Genomic DNA, 21,633 nt, shown 5'->3' with positions numbered 1-21,633 from the left:
CTACCCTTTCCTGCAGTGATCCTGGAGCTAAACCTAGGTCTGGTCACAGGCACTTCTCTAAGATGCAACACTGGTGCAGAGAAGCCTGTGAAAAGATAGAGTAAGAATGTTTAATTTAATTATTTAATTTAATTTAATTTAATTTTGTATTGTTATGTTAGTTATCATACAGTACTTCATTGGGTTTTGATGCAGTGTTCCATGCTTCATTGTTTGCATATAACACCCAGTGCTCATCACAACACGTGCCCTCCTTAATACCCATCACCATGCTGACCATCCCCCAATCCCCCTCACCTCTGAAACCCTCAGTTTCCCAGAGTTCATAGTTTCTCATGGTTCATCTCCCCCTCTTGATTCCCCCCCTTCATTTTTCCCTTCCTTCTCCTGATGTCCTCCATACTATTCCTTATGTTCCACATATAAGTAAAACCATATGATAATTGTCTTTCTCTGCTTGACTTATTTCACTTAGCATAATACCCTCCAGGTCCATCCATGTCGATGGAAATGGTGGGTATTCATCCTTTCTGATGGCTGAGTAATATTCCATTGTATATATGGACCACGTCTTCTTAATCCAGTCATCTATTGAAGGGCATCTCAACTCCTTTCACAGTTTGGTTGTTGTGGACATTGCTGCTATGAACACTGGGGTGCATGTGCCCCTTTTCACTACATCTGTACCTTTGGGGTAAATACCCAGTAGTGCAATTGCTGAGCCATAGGGTAGCTCTATTTTTAACTTTTTAAAGAACTTCCATACTGTTTTCCAAAGTGACTGTACCAACATGCATTCCCACCAATAGTGTAAGAGGGTTCCCCTTTCTCCACATCCTTTCTAACACTTGTTTTTTCTTGCCTTATTAATTTTTGCCATTCTAACTAGTGTAAGGTGGTATCCCAATGTGGTTTTGAGTTGAATTTCTCTGATGGCTAATGATGTTGAACATTTTTTCATGTGTCTGTTAGCCATTCGTATGTTTTCATTGGAGAAGTGTCTGTTCACATCTTCTGCTCATCTTTTGACTTGATTATTTGTTTTTGGGGTGTTCACTTTGAGAAGTTCTTTATACATCTTGGATACCAGCACTTTATCTGTAATGTCATTTAGAAATAACTTCTCCCATTCTGTGAGTTGTCTCTTTGTTTTGTTCACTGTTTCCTTTGCTGTGCAGAAGGTTTTATCTTGATGAAGTCCCAAAAGTTCATTTTCGCTTTTGTTTCCCTTGCCTTTGGAGACGTGTCATGAAAGAAGTTTCTGTGGCCGATGTCAAAGAGGTTACTCTCTATGTTCTCCTCTAGAATTTTGATGGATTCCTGTCTCACGTTGAGGTCTTTCATCCATTTAGAGTTTATCTTTGTGTATGGTGTAAGAGAATGTTTGAGTTTCATTCTTCTGTATATAGCTGTCCAATTTTCCCAGTACCATTTATTGAAGAGACTTTTTTTCCCATTGGGTGTTTTTTCCTGCTTTGTCGAAGATTAGTTGACCATAGAGTTGAGGGTCCATATCTGGGCTCTCTATTCTGTTCCACTGATCTATGTGTCTGTTTTTGTGCCAGTACCATACTGTCTTTGTGATCACAGCTTTGTAGTACAACTTGAAATCTGGCATTGTGATGCCCCAGCTTTGTTTTTCCTTTGTTTTTCCATGTGCCAGTACCATGATGTCTTGGTGATTACAGCTTTGTAATATAGCTTGAAATCAGGCAACGTGATTCCCCCAGCTTTGTTTCTCTTTTTCAACATTTCCTGGGTGATTCAGGATCTTTTCTGGTTTCATACACATTTTAGGATCATTTGTTCCAGCTCTTTGGAAAATGCCATTGGTATTTTGATCAGGATGGCATTGAAAGTATAGATTGTTCTGGGTAGTATAGACATTTCAACAATGTTTATTCTTCCAATCCACGAGCATGGAATATTTTTCCATCTTTTTGTGTCTTCTTCAATTTCTTTTATAAGTGTTCTGTAGTTTCTAGAGGAAAAATCCTTTACATCTTTGGTTAGGTTTATTCCAAGGTATCTTATGGTTTTTGAAGCTATTGTAAATGGAATTGATTCCCTAATTTCTCTTTCTACAGTAACATTGTTAGTGTATAGAAAAGCAACTGATTTCTGTGCATTGATTTTGTATCCTGACACATTACTGAATTGCTGTATGAGTTCTAGTAATTCAGGGGTGGAGTATTTTGGGTTTTCCACATAAAGTATCATGTTATCTGCGAAGAGAGAGAGTTTGACTTCTTATTTGCGAATTTGAATACCTTTTATTTCTTTTTGTTGTCTGATTGCTGAGGCTAGGACTTCTAGTACTATGTTGAAGAATAGTGGAGAAAGGGGATCCCTCTTACACTGTTGGTGGGAATGCAAGTTGGTACAGCCACTTTGGAAAACAGTGTGGAGGTCCCTTAAAAAGTTAAAAATTGAGCTACCCTATGATCCAGCAATTGCACTACTGGGTATTTACCCCAAAGATACAGACGTAGTGAAGAGAAGGGCCATATGTACCCAATGTTCATAGCAGCATTGTCCACAATAGCTAAATTGTGGAAGGAGCCGAGATGCCTTTCAACAGATGACTGGATTAAGCAGATGTGGTCCATATATACAATGGAATATTACTCAGCCATCAGAAAGAACGATTTCCCAACATTTGCAGCAACATGGACGGGACTGGAGGAGATTATGCATGGACAGGACTGGAGGAGATTATGCTAAGTGAAATAAGCCAAGCAGAGAAAGACAATTATCATATGATTTCTCTCATCTATGGAACATAAGAACTAGGAAGATCGGTAGGAGAAGGAAGGGAAGAATGAAGGGGGGTTAAACAGAAGGGGGAATGAACCATGAGAGACTATGGACTCTGGGAAACAATCTGAGGGCTTCAGAAGGGAGGGGGTGGGGGATTGGGATAGGCCGGTGATGGGTACTAAGGAGGGCATATATTGCATGGTGCACTGGGTGTTATAGGCAAATAATGAATCATGGAACACTACATCAAAAACTAAGGATGTACTGTATGGTGACTAATATAACATAATAAAAAATTATTATAAAAAAATAAAATAAATAAAAGAATGAATTATAACTTCGGATTTGTTTTGTATTGTCTCCAACCCCCATAGAAATGTGAATCACATTAATTCCCAACAGTCATTAGCATGTCATAATAAATGTGTATGGTAATCTGAATGCAGAGTAATGAAGGTGATAATAATAATAGAATAGTATTTAATATTTATTATTTTTAGCATGTAATGTTCTATATTACAGAGCACTTATATACATTACCTCATTTAATCCCTATAATCACCCATATTGATAAATATTATTATCACCACTTTTTTTGATAGGTGAAAAAACTGAGGCTTAGATCAATTAAGTGGCATGCTTAAGAACATACAACTTGGGATTCCAAACCAAGTATTTGAATCTAGAATTTATACTTTCACCACTGTGGGGTACCAACTTTGTCATTAGGACTATAAAGAAAGTTAGAGAAATAGAGCTAGGGAGGGGAAAGACTTTCTGAAATTTGTTAGCCTGTGAATTTGGAGTAGAGGTAGGGATGAAAAGGGCAAATTGATATCTAATTTACAATTGTGCTCCTATGTCTTCCATCCTTAAACTGAAGAAAGTTCAGGTTCCCTACAGATTGCTAGGCAGATGCTTAGATGCTCTATGAAGTAGTCCAGTCTCCAGGGGAAAGGAGAGAAATTGGGTTGAGGGCAGGAGTATTAGGTATTTGAACAAAGGTACCTTGAGGACCAGAGATTATATGATTTCCTTGTGGTTGTACAACTACTTTGTGTCTGAACTTCAGAATCAGAATAAATATTTAAATAAATCTTCCTGGTAATCTTGCCATGAGAAATGAGTCCTATGCTCTGAATAACATTGAAATAACCATGACCAACAAATCAAACTGATTTGAAAATCCCTGTTTGTATGATGATGATATCTCAGAAATGTACTGTGAATATAGTGGTTAGTGTTTCAGGGCGGAAATTCCAACATCCAAATGTGGCTAGCAGCACGTTACTTCAAGAAACTTGGTCAACAGATGTTTCTATTGAACATCCTGGGCTACCAACCTAGTAAATACTGGCAAGTGACACCTGCCACCCAGGGAGCCTGGCAAGGAGGGAAGGAAGCTGGGCTTTAAGGATTGACATTATTTTGATTGAACAAGGAGGTGGTACAACAAACCGTTCTGTGAGGGATCAGCTAGGACATGAACTGGAGCTGTTTGTTGAACTTAGGTACCTCCAGAAGACTGGCCCTTAGCAAAACCTTCAAGTTGATGAAGTTTATTTTAATGGTCCCAAAGTACCAATATTAGGGGCCTGCTCATATTTGAGGCTTTGATGGTTTTTCCTTGCCTCAGATAAACAACCACCTTGAGACTTGATTTACATGTTTCAAATTTCTTTGCCTAACAGGCTGTCAAAATTAAATGGATATGGAGCAATGAGGTATGTCAATAATGCTTGTTCACTAGGGAAGAGGTCATAGGAAGATTGGGGACAGAAGAGAAGCAATGACAGTAGTAAGCCTAGCAGCCAGCAGTTTAAGGGAGAGATGCTGCAAATAGTGGAGTAAAAAGGCTGGAAGACTTCTGAAGTTCAATATAGGTATCCAGATATGTGAAGGATAGCCAATGAGGTAATTTTATAAAGTATGGGTTGGTTGGGGCAGGATGGTCATCTATGAGCTTCTTCTGAACAAAATATAGTTCCTCTACCCACCTGCTAGGATTACTGTTGGAGTGGCCTCTTAAGAGCTATACATTTTCAGTGGGTTAAAGTATTATGTTCCTGGGGATGGTTAACCAATTAGTGGAGATTTGTTTTCATGTGATTAGTCCATTAGCACCAATTTTCACCAAAGAGAGCTGGGGGTTTGGAGGAGTCATAATCCAAGATTGTGAAAGTTTAAGGATGGAAACCATTCTCTGTGCTGGATGACCACCATATATAGTGCTGCCCAACAAGAATGTAATGAATAAACTGCAAGCCTCTGGGCTCTGGCTGCTCACATGGTAGTATATGTTATCTTCATATGCAGAGTGAGAAACTGATACCTAAAGAACTTAAACAATTTTGCCCAAGATCACAGAACTTGGGTGAACCCCAGATTATGACCCAGATCTGTCCAGCTCTGACTGCAGGTTTTACCTTTTCATCTATACTGCATTGTCTCCAGAAGGGTGGAGATGACCTGCCAATAACATTTTCCTATGCCACAGTTTAAAAAACCCCACAAAACTCTATTGGGTACGAATAATCTTTTATAAGGCTACATGGCAACTTGGAAAGCACTTGGGACTATCTTGGTCTAGCCCAAAGAATGTGTAAAGATTCCAGGCTGTTCTTCATCAGGGGTTATTTTTTAACTCCTATACACTCTTTAGATTTTACTTCCTGGGGAAAAAAGAAATCAAAGCAGTGTGCAGGGAAAATGAAAATGGTTAGAGCTAATTACAGATGGACTTTCCCCAAAAATGACATTAGAAAACAAAGTCATTTGTCTTTGAATACAATGAGTGTGTGGGCTCATTTTCCCACCCCCACCACTGCTATGTGAAAGTGAAGCAGCTCAGTTTTCATTTTCCTTTCCTCTCAAAATGCCCAGAGGGACCATATTTTTGTTTAATAACCTTCAGAATGATTCTTTAGAAATCTGAGGCTATCAGAGTTCGAAGCAATGCGAAAATAATTGTGGATTATTATTGTATGACGATAGTGGCAGCTGGACTATTTTTTTTTCTTTTTGTTCAGACCTTCTTCTTCATTTTCCCAGAAACCTTATATCCCAAGGTTTAACTCAGAAGCAAATCTCATATAGGTGATAAACCTTGCCAGACATGGTATGTAATATAATTTCAGACAGACCCTTAACTGTTCTTTGGAAAGACCCTAGGGAGTGAAGCAGCCTTATATCTAGATGCCGTGGATAGTATTACTTTTATTTACTCTCTGACAATGTGTGTGGGTAGTTGTATTGGACACAAAACAAGCATATCTCTTAAATATTATACCTGTGAACTTAAGTGCCAGTTTTTGTGTTTTGTTGTCAAAACTCCTTCTATCATAAAAGAAAAAAATCTGTTACAGTAAGAAACTACTAAATGGGTACTTGTTCTTTCAAATCATTTTACACACACACAAACACATACACACACCTGTGCATACATGTACACAAGTATGCATAACTGGGGGTTGAGAGTCAACACTGATTCTACCTCTATGTGAATATTTAGGATGTATGTGTGGAGGGCAGGAGTGAGGGTGAGGAGGAGGAGGGGTAGAAGAGATGTTGTATATACCATAGTGGGAAAAGAGAAAAGTTCCCTTAACAATTATTTACATCATTGGCCTCACAATCATTTTTTCATTGCCTTAACTGAGAGATTCAGAATTTAGATGATAAAATATTTTTTGCCTTGATTATTCAACACCCCCTCACAGCTGTCCCCTACACCTCCTCTTGATGTTTGTACGGCTTTTGGCCACCACTTCGGTTGAACATTTGAGATGAGTGGCAGACAAACTGAAACCATATCTAAAAAGTAGTCCGAGAAAATTCCCAAAAGGCAAAGCCATTTGGCTGAATATTCTTACATACTTGGTTATTGCTATGTCCTTGTCACTCTCTGGAAAAGTGTTAAACATTTCTTTCTAGAGAAGCCCAATCCTAGTAGCAAGACTCCCTTACATTCCCATCAAGAGTGTAGAAAAATTATCTTCCAAACCCAAATCTTACTCTCTGGTCATATATCACGGAACTCAGAAAATGAGCGGATAATTTCTCTATTTCATTACTAGAACAAAATGTGTCCTTATTTTACCTAGCTATGTCTCTAGAAAACTGCTTAAGCCTAATTTTCTTGACCCCTTGCTCTCACCCCTGCCCACCCAAATGGATCTCTTGGCTATGGGGAGGGAGACTCTGGAATATTAGTGTTAGTTTTTAACTATAAGAAGTAATTAATGAAATTATTATAGACTACATTGCCAATGTAAAAGCCTATTATGAATTTTTAATAATGCCTAAGACTCCCTTGTAGTATACTTTGTTGCTAAATGAACACTATTCTCTTAGGACTCTTAGGAAATATCCCTGTCACATAGAGAAAAAAACACAGGGCTTTATAATGATATTTAGCAATTTTTAAGGTTTTATTATATCCCTTTTGCATTTTGGGGAGTTTATATGCTTTTCTATTTTTGCAGAATATCTCTAAAGACTTTCTGCACTTGGGATGAGGCTTTTAAGGTAGCTCTTGGGCTGATAGTTGTGATATTCAAATTGGACACATTAAGACACATTTGTGATTTTTTCTGGTCATTGACTTAACTCTAGTTATATATTTTGAAAACTAAAGAGAGGAGCACAAAAAAGTATAAGTACTAACTTGCCAGTACTAAGACTTGATGAGAATTTTAATTTTTTGCTTATTTGCCTATATTTCTCTGCAGGAATGCAAGCCCAAAATGTGGAGAAGTATAATAATACAGAAAGGAAATGCTCTTCTAATCCAAGAAGTTCAAGAAGAAGATGGAGGAAATTACACTTGTGAACTTAAGTATGAAGGAAAACTTATAAGACGAACAACTGAACTGAAAGTTACAGGTAAGAATTGGTTCTACCAAATTATGGCAAATGAAATTTTAAGTATAATTTGTTATGAGAAGAAAGAGTTTCCAAAGCAAAGAGCGAACTTGTGGCGAATTTAGAATTGGCTGCAAATCAGATGGTTGGAAAGCTCACTATTAATAAGTTGTACTGATAAATTATATGTGGAGTATGGACAATTGATTTAGGGAACATGGGCCCAATTGCTGCATATCTGTTCTCTGCCTTTATGAAGGGTTCTTAACTCTTCAAGATTTCATTGACTGTTACTAAACATATCAGAAAAGATATACTGGAACCACTTTAGAATGTTGACTTAACCCATATGTAGAATCTCCTTGTAAGTAATGCCTGCCTCAGAATGAGATTCTATTGGGCTTTTGGAATGACATCCTCTTGGACTGCATCCAGAATATCATTTATACAAAATTGCTCATAAATGACTGATGTTATTGTGTGCTTCTAGTGATTCTTAAATGGAACAAAGCCAAACAAATAGTGTGTATATGTTATTTTAAATCCTAAGTACAAGTAAAATATAAACTAGTAATTCTACTCATACCAAATGAAAGAGAGAAACTCAGGATATTCTTATCTGGTAGAGAATGTTGGAAAGTAGTTTTCAGAGACATAGGACAGAACCTAATACCATAAAAGTTATCCCTGATGATGGGCATGATAGACCCTAAGAAACTTCATGACGAAAGTCTACCTGCTATTGTTCCTGAGCAAACCTTGCCTAATTTTTTTCTTCTTGTATATATTTTAGATGTATGTGGTGTGTGTGTGTGTGTGCTTGCACGTGTGTGTAAGTGTTTACACACACACTTGTATTATGGATAAAATCTGAGCCATAGTAAAATTTGACATTATCCAGACAATTGTTGTTTTGATTGCATTAACTAACTTATGACTGATACTGTTGGGCATTACCTGTATATGTAATGTTGACATTAACTGGTTGGTTAATTATAACATATTCGCACTAACATTAAGAATACAGATTTCCTTCTGTATTATTTTGCATATGTTTTCTGACCTTTTGGGGGTAGTGTTAAAATCAGTCTACTAATAATGACACTTGCTGAGTAAGTTCATTGGTGTAACTCTTATTTAATTATTTTTGAACCCTAAGAGTCAGCAGTTTGTTTTGTCTTTTTCAAAATCCTGAATGTTAACAGAAGGAATAAAAAATATTTTAGTAGAGGTGTACCTTGGTGGCACACTTGGTAAAGAGTCCAACTTTTGGTTTCAGCTCAGGTCATGATCTCAGGGTTGTAAGATTGAGCCCCGCGTCAGGCTCCCTGCTGAGCACAGGCTCTGCTTAAGTTTCTTTCTCCCTTTTCCTCTGTCCCTCCCTGCTGCACACTCTCCTTTTGTCTGTCTGTCTTTGTGTGTGTGTGTGTGTCTCTCTCTCAAATAAACAAATACATGTTTCTAAAAAACATTTTATTAGAAACTAATATACATATACTTTAGTTCATTTTCTATCCTAATACATGACAGTTCTACTTAGTCTGAATTTGTAAATTCTGTGGACGTTTGAATTATTCTTTTAATTAGTATTGCATGTCTTTTCCTCTGTGAGCTTTCACAATAACTGCGCTATTGGGCCAAACCCAAATAGGAAAGATCTGCTTTTGGTTGATTTCTGATTTCCTCAGTGTGAACTGGACTTCCTGTCTCATTCAGGGAGAAGAGTCAATCAGGCAGTTATACATCATTAATAAGTGACCTGACCATGCACAAATCCTTGCAGTATCATCACTTTGACCACAATCACATAATCCTTATCAGCTGTTTGCAGAACACCTCCATTAGGAATTATTTACTAAAATTTATAGCATTATAGTATTTGGCTTGCGTTTCAAGTTGGACCAGAATTAAGTTAACACCAAACCTCTTTTATGCACTCATCTAATGGGTTATGGTGACAGTGCATTTACTTTTTTAGTTTCTTCTTAGATTCTGGAAAAACAGAGCTAGAGCTGGGGGAGGAGCAGAGGAAGAAGCAGGCTCCCCACTGAGCAAGGGAGCCAGATGTGTGGTTCTATCCCAGGACCCTGGGATCAAGGTAGACTCTTAACCGACTGAACCACCTAGGTGCCCCTAATTTGCACTTTCATATAAGTTATATTGTGATTTGCATGTTCAGTATTACAAAGCAATTAAACAGCTTGTCTTCTTGTAATTCAAAATATAAGGCTGGGATTATTTAAAAAGTACCCACTCATACTTGTTTTCAATTTAGCAATATGAAGGCATGGAATAGGAATTTCAATATAAAATAATAGGATAGGTTAATTACGAAATTATGTAGAGAGAGGTTCTTTAAAATTATATATTGTAAGTATGCAAATTTTAAAAGTTTATCAAAATTTTAAGAGGTTATTTTCTGACTGATCTTTTTAAATTTATAAATCTGAAAAATATTTCTTCAGTAAAGCAAGTGGTTTTTATAAGTGTATAGGTGCTACTTGTTTTAAATATAACATCAGTTATAAAAAGATCCAGATATTCAAAACTGATGAATTAGAAAGTAATCTTTGGTTTAAGAAATAATTTTTTTCCATATAAAAGAATTTGTCATAGGATTTCTTTAAATAGCCAGCTTTCGCGCTGCATTAAAATAGGATCTGATTTAAATGCAACTTTTCTGGAACACTTTTAATGTATAAATTATTGCAGACTTGTGTGATGTTGTGGACATTTCTTTTTATTTCTTCCGAGGGTTCAGATGAATAGGGAAGGGTATAACAACAAATAGACATATACATTAGTGTGTTTAGGTCATTTGTCAAAGATATCAACAGCTAACAATTTTATTTCCCACAGCACGTTTTAGGTGGCTGCTTGTTATTTTAGAAACATTTTCCCTTTATTCTCATGTTGAATTCTGTGCAGAGGGCTAGTTTAAGTGGTAAGAAGAGAAGGGAGCATTGATTATATGATACTGAGAATGTAGAGCAGGTGATAATGGAAGAAGAAGAAGAGTGGGAGAGGGTAGGAAAGATAATGTAATAGGGTCTCCTGGGATTAGAGAAGAGTGTCTGCCTTGAGAAGGTCAAAGGCAGACATAAATTATAGGGGCTTCCCAACGTGACCACAAGCAGGAAGCCAGCACTAATTAACTGCATTTGGAAGATAATTCACCATTCACCTGGCAAATCTTTCACAAATGCATGATTTTATTCAGCTTTTTAGAAATGTTCTTGGCTATTTAGAAAAAACACTAACCTGTTCTTTGGTGGCTATGCAAATAATACCCGTCCTCCTGATTATTGTAAACAGCTCTAGAGTTCCAGATTTGGGACTCTTTACATGTTAGGATAATCTCTTAATCCATTTGTGTCTAAATGCCATGGCTAGAAAGAGAAGTTTATTCTATGGATAAATTTCAAGGATTTGCTGCTAGGTTACTATTAAGCAATAGTAGCAACACAATCTGGACACACAAAGCTTGGTAAAATTACAGAGTGGAAATTGGGATCAGTTTCTCGTGAAGATGTTCAAATGCATGGCTTCAGTAAGTGCTTTTAATTTCACTTTACCAAGTTATAACTAATTGTAGTGTATTGTTGTAAGTGTTGTTGAGACTGTATAGCTTATTAGAATAACCTTCCTCTGGTGTAGAGAATGGCTGCTATTTACACACAGAGGAAGCAATTTCACATCAAGCTTGAAATCAGGCTTTTCCTGGCCCTGGCTCTTTGTTTCTTTATGCCACTACTGTTAATGCTGAGACATTGGGGTGAAAGTGGGTTTAGGAAAAATAGTGGAATGTGGAGATATGGTGGAGAGTTGGGGGAAGAAACAGAATGGAGAGTCTGACTGAGTAATGATAATATAACAGGAGAAGTGATCTGTAAGCCAACAACTACGTGATAATCATAATAGGAACACCCAGAGAGCGAATATCTATTGAGAGCTCATTGTGTGGCAGACATTGTGCTTAGTGTTTTTCATTCATTTTCTCATTTAATCCTCAGAACAACCATATGAGGATGAATATTAATATTGTCCTCATTTTATTGAGGAAGAAGTCCTTTCTGGACATTAACTATCTGGTCTTCAAAATTTCCTATTGGAATTTGGATCCCATTAAAAAGGATACACTTGACGTTTTGGAGCCTAGTCCTTATAGCTCTTAGTGAGCACCTTAGATTAAATCAGTAGGAATGGGACACAGAATTAAATCTCTGTTTAGGATGGTGCCAGGAGAGAAACAAGAAAGAGTCTGGTGCCAAGAAAAGCAAGAATGTACAAAAGATGGAATTTGCTAAGCTTCATATTTTGGTGCCAAATGGCCCTATGAATATGAAAATCCATATTGAGAAAAAAATGGATTCCAGTGAGATTCATTGCAGCTATCATTATTATTTCAAGCTAATGGAAGTGAAGCGATGGAGAACAGTCTAGTTAAACAACATTGATTCAGTTGGTAAAGAGCAGTCAACACGTAAATCAATGCTTACTCTGTGCAACGAGGATCATAGGATTCAAGTTTCTTAATGTGGTTCCGAAAGCAGACAGGTAGAGACAGAATTATGTTCCCTTTGAAACCTGTGAAATTTTTAATTTTTTTGTTTCAAATAGTGTTTCTAAACTTTGTTGTGTGGAGCTCCAATTCTAAGAGATGTTAAGAGTTATTTCTGGAAGAGAGAAAGGAAAGGAGAGGAGGGGGCGGGGAAAGGTTCTGTGGCAATGTGTTTATCTTCTAGGTCAAAGTTAAACAGATTTCTTTTTTGCAAGGCATTTCAGGGCATCTTAGTGCATATCCTATTCTAATATGTATTAGAGTTTTCTAAAAGGAGAATGAGATACAGTTTAGGACATTTCCTAAACTTGTATGATCACATAACATAACCCACACCCCCAACCTCCAGAGTAAACTATGGCTCAGAGAATTTAAACCATTTGCCCTGGGGTGGCAGCTGGTGAATGGCATGGCCTCGACTAGAACCCCCATTTTCCGATTCCTAATACAATGCTTTTTCTATCATATCCCATTGTTACTCTGTCTTTAGTCCCTTAATCCTGGGTTCTGGGCCAGAAAAAGAGGAGATGCATCCCCAGAAGGACTCCAAAATTGGTGACCTCAGAGCTCAGGTCTAAAGATCCCTGAAATAACCTGTTACATAAAATGCTCATTTGCCAACCCATGGTTTTGGCTTAAAGAAGAAATAGCTGTGATTCTATTCCTTCTATAAAAGTAAAAGCATTTACTATTGCTGATGGCTGAATCCAAATCTGCAAAAGGGCGATGCCCTAATCGATAGTAAAATACTTCTAGAAGTCAGGCAAGTCATGTACCTGAATGGGTGTGTGAAGTAACATGGAAAGGCAAGTTGGAGAGTACTAGCAGACTGACAGCCCTAGCTGTTGTCATGTGAAATTAAGGATCCAATACTGCTAGGCCCTCTAATTCTTTTTTAAAGATTTTATTTATTTATTCGACAGAGATAGAGACAGCCAGCGAGAGAGGGAACACAAGCAGGGGGAGTGGGAGAGGAAGAAGCAGGCTCATAGTGGAGGAGCCTGATGTGGGGCTCGATCCCATAACGCCGGGATCACGCCCTGAACCGAAGGCAGATGCTTAACCGCTGTGCCACCCAGGCGCCCCTAGGCCCTCTAATTTTTGAAGAGATTGTAGAAGTCTGGATTTTTATGTGGAAATCTCTGGTTTGTTCATCACTGTGTGGACTAAATAAAACATGCCTATATGCTAAATTCAGTTTGAGGGCTGCCTTTTTTTGGCCTTTACCTTAAAGAGTTTGGTTCAGTAGCACTTTCAAACAAGTGAATGACTGTGTGGCTGGCTCAGACTTTGCTCCACTATTTCCATCTCCAGCAGTGAGTGGAAAAAAAAATGTAAGTGGCCTGGAGAGCAGTGAATAGACAAACTGAGAACAGCACTCAGAAGCCATCCTAATCACACCATCCAACAGACCGGTCGATTCAAGCAGAGAGTGAAGGGCGCAATTTATGGATGTAATACTACAGGAGGGGTATTGACAAATTGATCACATTACAGAGAAGGGCAATTTAGATGATGAAGCAAGTTGGTCTCAAATGTTACAGATAAATGAAAAGCCCTGGGGATAAAGCACCCACCTTTAAACTGCCCTGAAGCAGTGCGATGTGAAGCACTGAGGGGAACAAATCATTAGCATATGTTCTCTCTCCTTCATGTTCTGAGCACCCAGTTAACATGATCTGAATGTCTGTGTCCTGATTATCATGTGAGAATGTATCTCGTTTATACCTTTTGTGTGACTTAATGAGGAAAGCCCTCAGCAGTCAATAGTTCTTGGCCACATTAAGGAAACTTTCACATGACTGATTGTGCATTTCATAATTGCCTGTTCTTTTGCACAGTCGCAGGTGCAAAAATCTCATGACCAAAACCGGCTGGTAGCAGCTCCTTTGCCTTTCCTTCTAGGCCTCCCTCTCCCTTCCTGGGTGACCCTGGCCTTTCCTAGCTTACCCAGCCCACTGTGAATGACATCTTTGTCCCTTCTCTGATTCTTCTAAATATCCTAATGTCCTGTCTTTTCTGTAGCCCATCTCCTCAGATCCTTGTTTTCTGCTGGTGTTAATCTAGTACCTCAAAGAGATAAAGAATTCCTGACCGATAATGGCCCAAAATGTTTCCCTTTACAGCTAACATATTTGCAATTTAATAGATATTTCAATTCTGTAACTCATAGGCATGACTAATGGTGGGAATTTCTGGCAGCTTTGTAGTGCCTGTGGGGGGCCTTTCCCAGAGTGTCACAATTCATACCCTGCAGGTGGCTGCTTGCTCCCTCTAGAAACAAGGTCAACTCTACTCATGACCTTGGGTGACTAGGAGAGAAAAAAAAAAAAAGCCTGCTTAGAATTACTGGGAAGGAGGGCCTTGAGTATCAGTCTAAGGAGTGATTTTTTCCCTTCCTTTTCTGGCACTGTTATTTTGTCTTTCCCTCCCCCCCCCCCTATTTCTCTCCCCCTGCCTCAACCAATGACATAGGGCTATCTATTAACCCTGTTGGTGACAGACAAGGTCAAAGAGATTTCCAGTTTCTGTCCTAGGAAAATGTTTGCATGTTTCTATGCCTTATAGGGAGACAAACAAATACTATTAACTATCCCATCAGCAGAAAGCTGGTCTTGTTTCTCTGCAAAGTTTCTCTGGACTGTGAGAACATTCATTCCTGTGGGTTTGTTTCGTAAGTAGCTGTGCAGGAGACCAGCTTGAAGGGCTGAGGGTGAGCAAGTTAGAGCACATGGCAGCAGGATATGGCAAACGTGCCCAATCCAGGTCAGTTCCGCTCCAGTGGCTCTCTTCCATCACCTGAGGTGATCATTGACTCCTTGGCTGACTCCTCTGACTTGAGTTAGGGGTAGGGGAGGGGGTTCTTGGGAAGGGATTGCTGTGTGACTCCTAGGTGTATAGACCTCTAAGATTCATGGGCAAAGATTTTCCTAGGTCCATTATGTTTATTTGTGAAAGTCTCAGCTACTTTGCTCTCCTCCATCCTGAAAGCAGTGGTATGAGCAAGCTAAGGATAGTCTATCAAGCCACCCTTCTAGAGGATGAAAACTAGGAGCTTGGTATGGTGGGAGATTAGCCATGAACTAGATCCAAAAGAATAGAGCAGATGCTCAGAGGACAACCATTTATTGGGTCAGGTATTGTACAATCAGTCAAAGTTCACAACAACCTTGAAAGTTTGGAAATATTTCCTTTATTTTATAAGGGAAGAAAGGGAGGCTTAGAGGGGATAAGTTACTTGTCTATTATCACATAGATAGTAAATGGTGGAGTTAGGATTCAAACACACATTTGTTCCAAAATCTTGCTCTTAAAGCAACCAGCTAAAAACTACCTACGTGGCTTCTGCATACAACAATGCTCAACAAATGTCACTAGTTCCTTTCCTTCCTGCTTGCTTGCCTGCTTCATGCTCTTTCACTCTTCTTTGCCAAGACACATTTGTACTTTGGTGCTTCTTCCATAAAGTCTTCTCAGATTAATCACATTTACAGTCACCTGTTTCTTTCTCCTAAATTCCCTTGGCAATTTTGCAAAAGTTTTCATCACACTGTCTTTTTTTCTAAGATTTTATTTATTTATTTGACACAGAGACAGCCAGAGAGAGAGGGAACACAAGCAGGGGGAGTGGGAGAGGAAGAAGCAGGCTCCCAGCGGAGAAGCCTGATGTGGGGCTCGATCCCAGGACTCTGGGATTATGCCCTGAGCCGAAGGCAGACGCTTAATGACTGAGCCACCCAGGCGCCTCCATCACACTGACACTAATTTACAATTAATTATCTTGAAGTACTTAACATTTTTTAAAGCTTTTGTTTATTTGACAGAAAGAGAGAGAGAGAGAAAGAGAGAAAGAGCACAAGCAGGGGGAGCAGCAGAGGGAGAGGGAAAAGCAGGCTCTCTGCTGAGCAGGGAGCCCCATGTGGGGCTCGATCCCAGAACCCTGGGATCATGACCTGAGCTGAAGACAGATGCTTAACTGACTGAGCCACCCAGGCACCCCTATCTTGAAGTAGTTGGTGTAGGTTTTGTCTTACCAATTAGATTAATGTCCTCCACATTCTGTTGTTTCCCATACAAATATTTACCTTAACATTTAGATAAAACATACAATTATGGCGCTAGGAGCCGAGCACTAAGTTTTCACATATATGATCTCATTTAAGCATCTCAAAATCCTGTGAGGTATTGTCATTTTAGCCCCACTTTACCAATGTTAAAGCTGAAATTCAGAGAAGTTAAGTAATTTTTCTCAGTGTTCTACTATAACTAAATGATGGCACTGGAATGAAGGTTCAAGTGGTTGTGGCTGTTTTCTCAAAGCCTGAGCCTCTTCCACTAGTAAATGCTTATAGAAGTATATATTGTTCATAGTATTATAATCTGATTTGACTATAACAAATTTTCTTATGTGGATATGCACAAGATCTTTTGCTGAGAAGAGTATCTAGAGGAAGCTGTTTCTAAGAAATTTTAGCTAAACAAAGAATTTGATTCTTAGACAACACCCATGGAAAACTGAAAACTTGATTTGCTCCCTTGGACCTTGCTTTAGAATCAGAAAAACATGATTCAAATCCTTAGTATGACAGAAGCTGTGTGACTTTGAGAAAAAATAATTTATTCTTCTGAACTTCAGTTTTCTCCCCATGTAAAATGAGAAGGTGTTACTGTGTTGAGTGAAGAAAATATATGAAAAGCACTTGGAATGGTGTCTGGGAAATATTAGGTATTCAATAAATGATATTATTATGATTAACATTTTCATCATTATTATCACTGGAAAGCTTGCAAAGATGACCTCACAGCCATTTTACCAGAAGAAAGCAGTCTAACGAATGGCTTAAGACAAATTGCTATTTTTAATAGGGTGCTTCATTTACAGGGGATGAATTTAAAAAAATATTAGGAAGTTAACCAGGGGCTATGACAAACTCAAGCACAAGACTACATACATAGGTATTTCAGGCCAAACTTTTTCATTCGAGGAGATGAAATCATGTGGAATAATTTGTCAATTAAGGTGATCATAGCAAATATTGTTGTCTATATAAATGAGCTTTTGCAGCCAGCAAGACATTTTAATGATGTGTGAGCCAAGAGCAAAGGCTGCTGAGACAAAGCTGAGGTGGAAATGAGTCCCGAGGACACGCATGTTAAGGAGAGTGGCCTTTTCCTCTCCAGCAATTCCTTATGTCATTATGATTCATCACTGGTGGTTTATAAAGGCAGTGGAACTGCCTCCTTTGGCTGTCAAATAGGAAAATAATTTATCAGTTCAAGTCTATAAATCATTTCTTTGTACTGGGTGTACTTTATATAGCTAGAAATCTCTTTGTGATTTGGCAGTATGCTCCGGTGGGGATCCTGAGGAGTAACTGGGAAGCACCAGATACAGAAGCCTAAGTGATGAGCTGCATGTTCATGGGTCTACAGGCAGAGAAAGTTGATTCCTTTCTGGGGGATGTTGCTTTGATTCTCTCTGGTTAGGAAAAATACCCCCCTTGTGTGTCTGGCTGTATATAGTAGTCATTTAATATATTTGTAGACTGAATGAATTTAAATGTTTTGTGTGTTTTGAATCCTTTGCATCAAAGCCCACCCACAGTGTCTGATAACTCTCTCCAGTGTATTCTGGGAAAATGAGATTAAAAAGGTAGTAATAATTATGTTCAGAAGATACTGGGTGAATACCCTGACTTAAATGCTCAATTTTTATGGTCAGGGCATCATAGCTTCACTATAAACTCTGGTATGAAAGTTACATGAGATATAATTAGGCTTTCATTTTTTTTTTCTAATAAAACCCTTTTAAAATCATAGTTTAATCACCTAACCCCCTTGCTCCTAAGATCAGACCCCTGGTAGTATCTATATCCTCACTTTTTTAGAGGGGCAGGGGAGGAACAGAAGGAGAGGGAGAGAGAATCTAAAGCAGGCTCCACACCCAGTGCAGAGCCCAACACGGGGCTCGATCTCACAACCCTGAGATCATGACCTGCAATGAAATCAAGAGTCGGACGCTTAACTGACTGAGCCACCCACACACTCCTATATCCTCGTATTTTTACTAGTAAAATTATCTTCATGATACTAATTAGTTAACCTCCTATCATATGAAGTAAAAGGTGAAAAGAACATTTTAGGACAAGTGAAAAAGTATTTAATGAATTCTGTCATTATCACCCCTGGATCCACAATTAATATGTTTGATATTCTCTTCACATTCATTAAATACTCATTGGGTTGGGCAAATAGAGGTGAACTCTATTCTAAGAGTTACGAGAGTTAATAAGTTAACTTTTATTTTAAGAGACATGGTTCTGCTCTAATTGAGCTTGTTAGTGTAACGAGGGGTAGGGAAAATATAAAGATTAAACAAATAAACACATCAATAAGTGTATAATTAATAATTGCAATAAGTGACAAAAAGGAAAATAACAGAGACTGAAAAGTAGACCCTTACTTTATATTGGATCATTGGGGAAAGTCTACTTGAAACACAATAACATTGAGACTGGACCCTGAAGGTTAAGAAAAAGCCATCTAGGTGAAGAGTAGGGGAAAAAAAACATCTCAGAGGAAATAGCATGTTTTGGCTTTGAGGTGCCAAGGATCCTTGCTAGCTTAGGGAACAGAGAGGGAGCAGTGTGGCTAGATCATAGGGAATAGTGGGGAGAGTGAGGCAAAATGAGAATTTGGAAGGTAAGCAAGAGCCAGATAACACAGTGACTTAGAAGGTTTTGGTCTTTATCCTAAGAGCAGGAGCATGTCATTGAATAATTTTCAGTAGGAAAATGTCACATTCCTTCTGACTTATATAAAAAAATTCTTCCTCTGGATAGTTTGTGGAAAACAGATGGAAGGCGGCAGAGAGAATTTAGGAGGCTATTGTAGCATCTCAAAGATGATGGTGGCTTGAACTAGAGTGGTAGTAATACAGATAGAAAAATGTGGACAGATTCAAGAGATAGTGTAAAGATAGAAATGATTGGACTTTCTCATGATGATTCCTAGATTTTTGGTTTTAGTAATAGAAGAGACAGTAGTGCTATTTACTAAAATGGGGAAGACGAAGGGAGGCAAGATTTTGTGGCAAGATTCAAGAGTTCTGTTTTGGCCATGTTTTATTTGAAATACCCATTAGACATCCTAGAGGAGATGTAGAGTAGGCAGTTGGATATATGAGTCTGGCATTCAGGGAGAAGACTGGGATAGAAATATAAATTTTGGAGCTGTCTGCATGGTATGTATGGTAGGCTACAATGAAGTATTAAATTGTGTGGGGCAACTGATACTACTATAAGAGATCAATGCAAACTGCAGCTTCTAGGCCTTATATTACATATTTTCTCCAGAGGACTATGACAGTATAAGAAAGCTGCTTGTCATGATTTTCCCAAACCTCATCAAATTGTTAAATACCATGCATGATGTTTGTACCTGTATTTTTGCTGATATGTGGAGATGACATCCTGCGTTTAGCTGACATTTGAATCTCTCAGAGCTAGAGGAATATAACTAATGACATACTAAATATAGTCACTATTTATTATATATGTCAGACACCATATTAATCACTTTAAATACATTTATTTCTAATCATTACCACAGCCCTGAAAAGAACAGGCCCCAGTTTATAGATAAAGAAACTCAGACTCAAGAATTTACATGACTTGCCCAAGCGCACACAGCAGGTTTGCTGGTCTTTTCCCCATTCCAATTCCACACTATGGGAAAAGTGACTCTAAATTTCTTTTCAGGGTTCTTCCAATTTCTTAAGTCTTTAAAAACCAGAGGAAAAAGGAAGAGAAGATTGAAATATGCAAACTTGCTGCTTGATCTCCTCAATTTTGAATAAAAGCCTGCTAAGTTGGATTGTTGCAAGGGCCCCTTTATTAGACTTCTGGAGCATGCATACATACAGCCTGCTGTTGTGTACCATTGCTTTCTGGTCATTATTCCTCCCACCCAAGTTTATTGAGATAAAACTGATGTATAAGCTCACTGGTTATTCTGAAGCTGACTGCCTGCCTAGACTAGCAGCTGCCTTCATACCCTCTGGATACCTTGTTCTAAATTCTTAGTCTGAGAACTACTCCCAACAGGAGGACGAGTCCCTAAGTGTGGTACAGTGAAAGGAGCAGAGAGCCTGGTACATAGTTGGTTCATAGTAAATGATAGCTACTATTAGTATAATTTAATCATTTCATTTAATGATAACTTAAAAGCCCTGTGGAATAGGTGTTAACTATTTTACTGGTGAGGAAATCAAGAGTCAGCAAGGTTAAGTAACTTGCCTGAGGTCACGCAAGGGACTGAGTTGGTATTTGAAGACCATTCTGATTCCTAAATTTATAATTCGTGCATTCTCTAGTTTAATGACCAAGTGAAGCCAGGGTACTGTTAGAGAACACAGGAAGGTAGAGTTAGATAGGCAAAGTAGACTTGATTATTGGAGGGCTTTGAATGTCAGGGAGTATAATTTATATTCTTGGAATATTTAGGAAGATGTACCATGGAAAGCTGGAGTTTTTCTCACTGATAAATAACGTCCAGCTTTTGGACATTGGGTCCTGTTTCCCAACTGAAATCCCTCACAAATGTACATAAGCTCTGCTCCTTCATCTATGCCTGTTAGAGCCCAGAAGGCTTTCCTTACCTTGTGCTGTCTGGTTTGCACACCTTTCTTTCTTGTAGTTCCTCATTTTAACTCAGTTCAAGTAAGATTTTTCTGAATCTCTCTTCTCTGCAAAGCACTATGTTAGTTGCTGCTGCATTGATTGTTGGAGGCATGCAGGTGTACCCCATTGAACCAACTGGCCTGTGTTAAGTCTAGGAGGTGGGGAGAGCTAGTAAGAAAGATACTGGAGAGAGAGCCAAAGTCATTTTCTTGGAGCATCTGCAAGAGAGAACATGTATTTATTCTGTCCTGTAACCAAATATTCTTCAGTTCTGAGAGCCTTTTTAAAAAATTAATCAATTAATTTCTACTCACTTGGAATTCTAGGTACACAGACTTCTGATTTACCCAGTAACATTTGCAAACAATAAGTAGCTTCAGGAGTTGATAAGAACTGAAAGGGACTTTGAAGAGCATTCAATCTTATAACCTCATTCTGTAGATGAGGTAGCAGAACCCAGAGAGGTTAATTTATGTGCCCCAGAGACAGTTTGGGAATAACTAAGCTGGGCCTTTCCTAATACAGTGCTGCTTTCCACCACTTTCTACCACTCCACAGTGCCTTTCTAGCTTAGTCCCAAGTCTTGCCTCAGAGGCTTTTTTATGCCAGATTTAATCGATGTCTTCATTATAATTGAAATATTTAAGTCAAATTAATGTAAGGCCTTCAGAGAATTCTGCTCATCTGGTTTATAAAAGTCATTCAAGCAAAACTGTGGAAGTATATGGGATTTTTGACATTTTCCAGAAGCCGTTAGCTTATATTCTT

The 21,633-nt window shown here is 38.4% G+C and overlaps 1 protein-coding gene across 2 annotated transcripts in view; it reads left to right on the top strand.

Moving 5' to 3' along the window:
* IL1RAPL2 (interleukin 1 receptor accessory protein like 2) overlaps nucleotides 1-21,633 on the top strand; it is a 1,151,831-nt gene that overhangs the window by 636,236 nt on the left and 493,962 nt on the right. For both annotated transcript variants that reach the window (XM_087859489.1, XM_045804817.2), the window contains one exon: nucleotides 7,491-7,644. In XM_087859489.1, coding sequence (XP_087715615.1) covers nucleotides 7,491-7,644 — 154 coding nt within the window. The remainder of the gene's footprint in view (nucleotides 1-7,490; nucleotides 7,645-21,633) is intronic.

This window comes from Ursus americanus, chromosome X (genome assembly GCF_024610735.1).
Source record: "Ursus americanus isolate L20-20 chromosome X, mUrsAme1.1.p, whole genome shotgun sequence".
In the NCBI taxonomy this organism is placed as follows: domain Eukaryota; kingdom Metazoa; phylum Chordata; class Mammalia; order Carnivora; family Ursidae; genus Ursus; species Ursus americanus.
The sequence above is the reverse complement of the archived record's forward strand: the minus strand, read 5'-3'. Positions and strand labels throughout refer to the sequence as shown.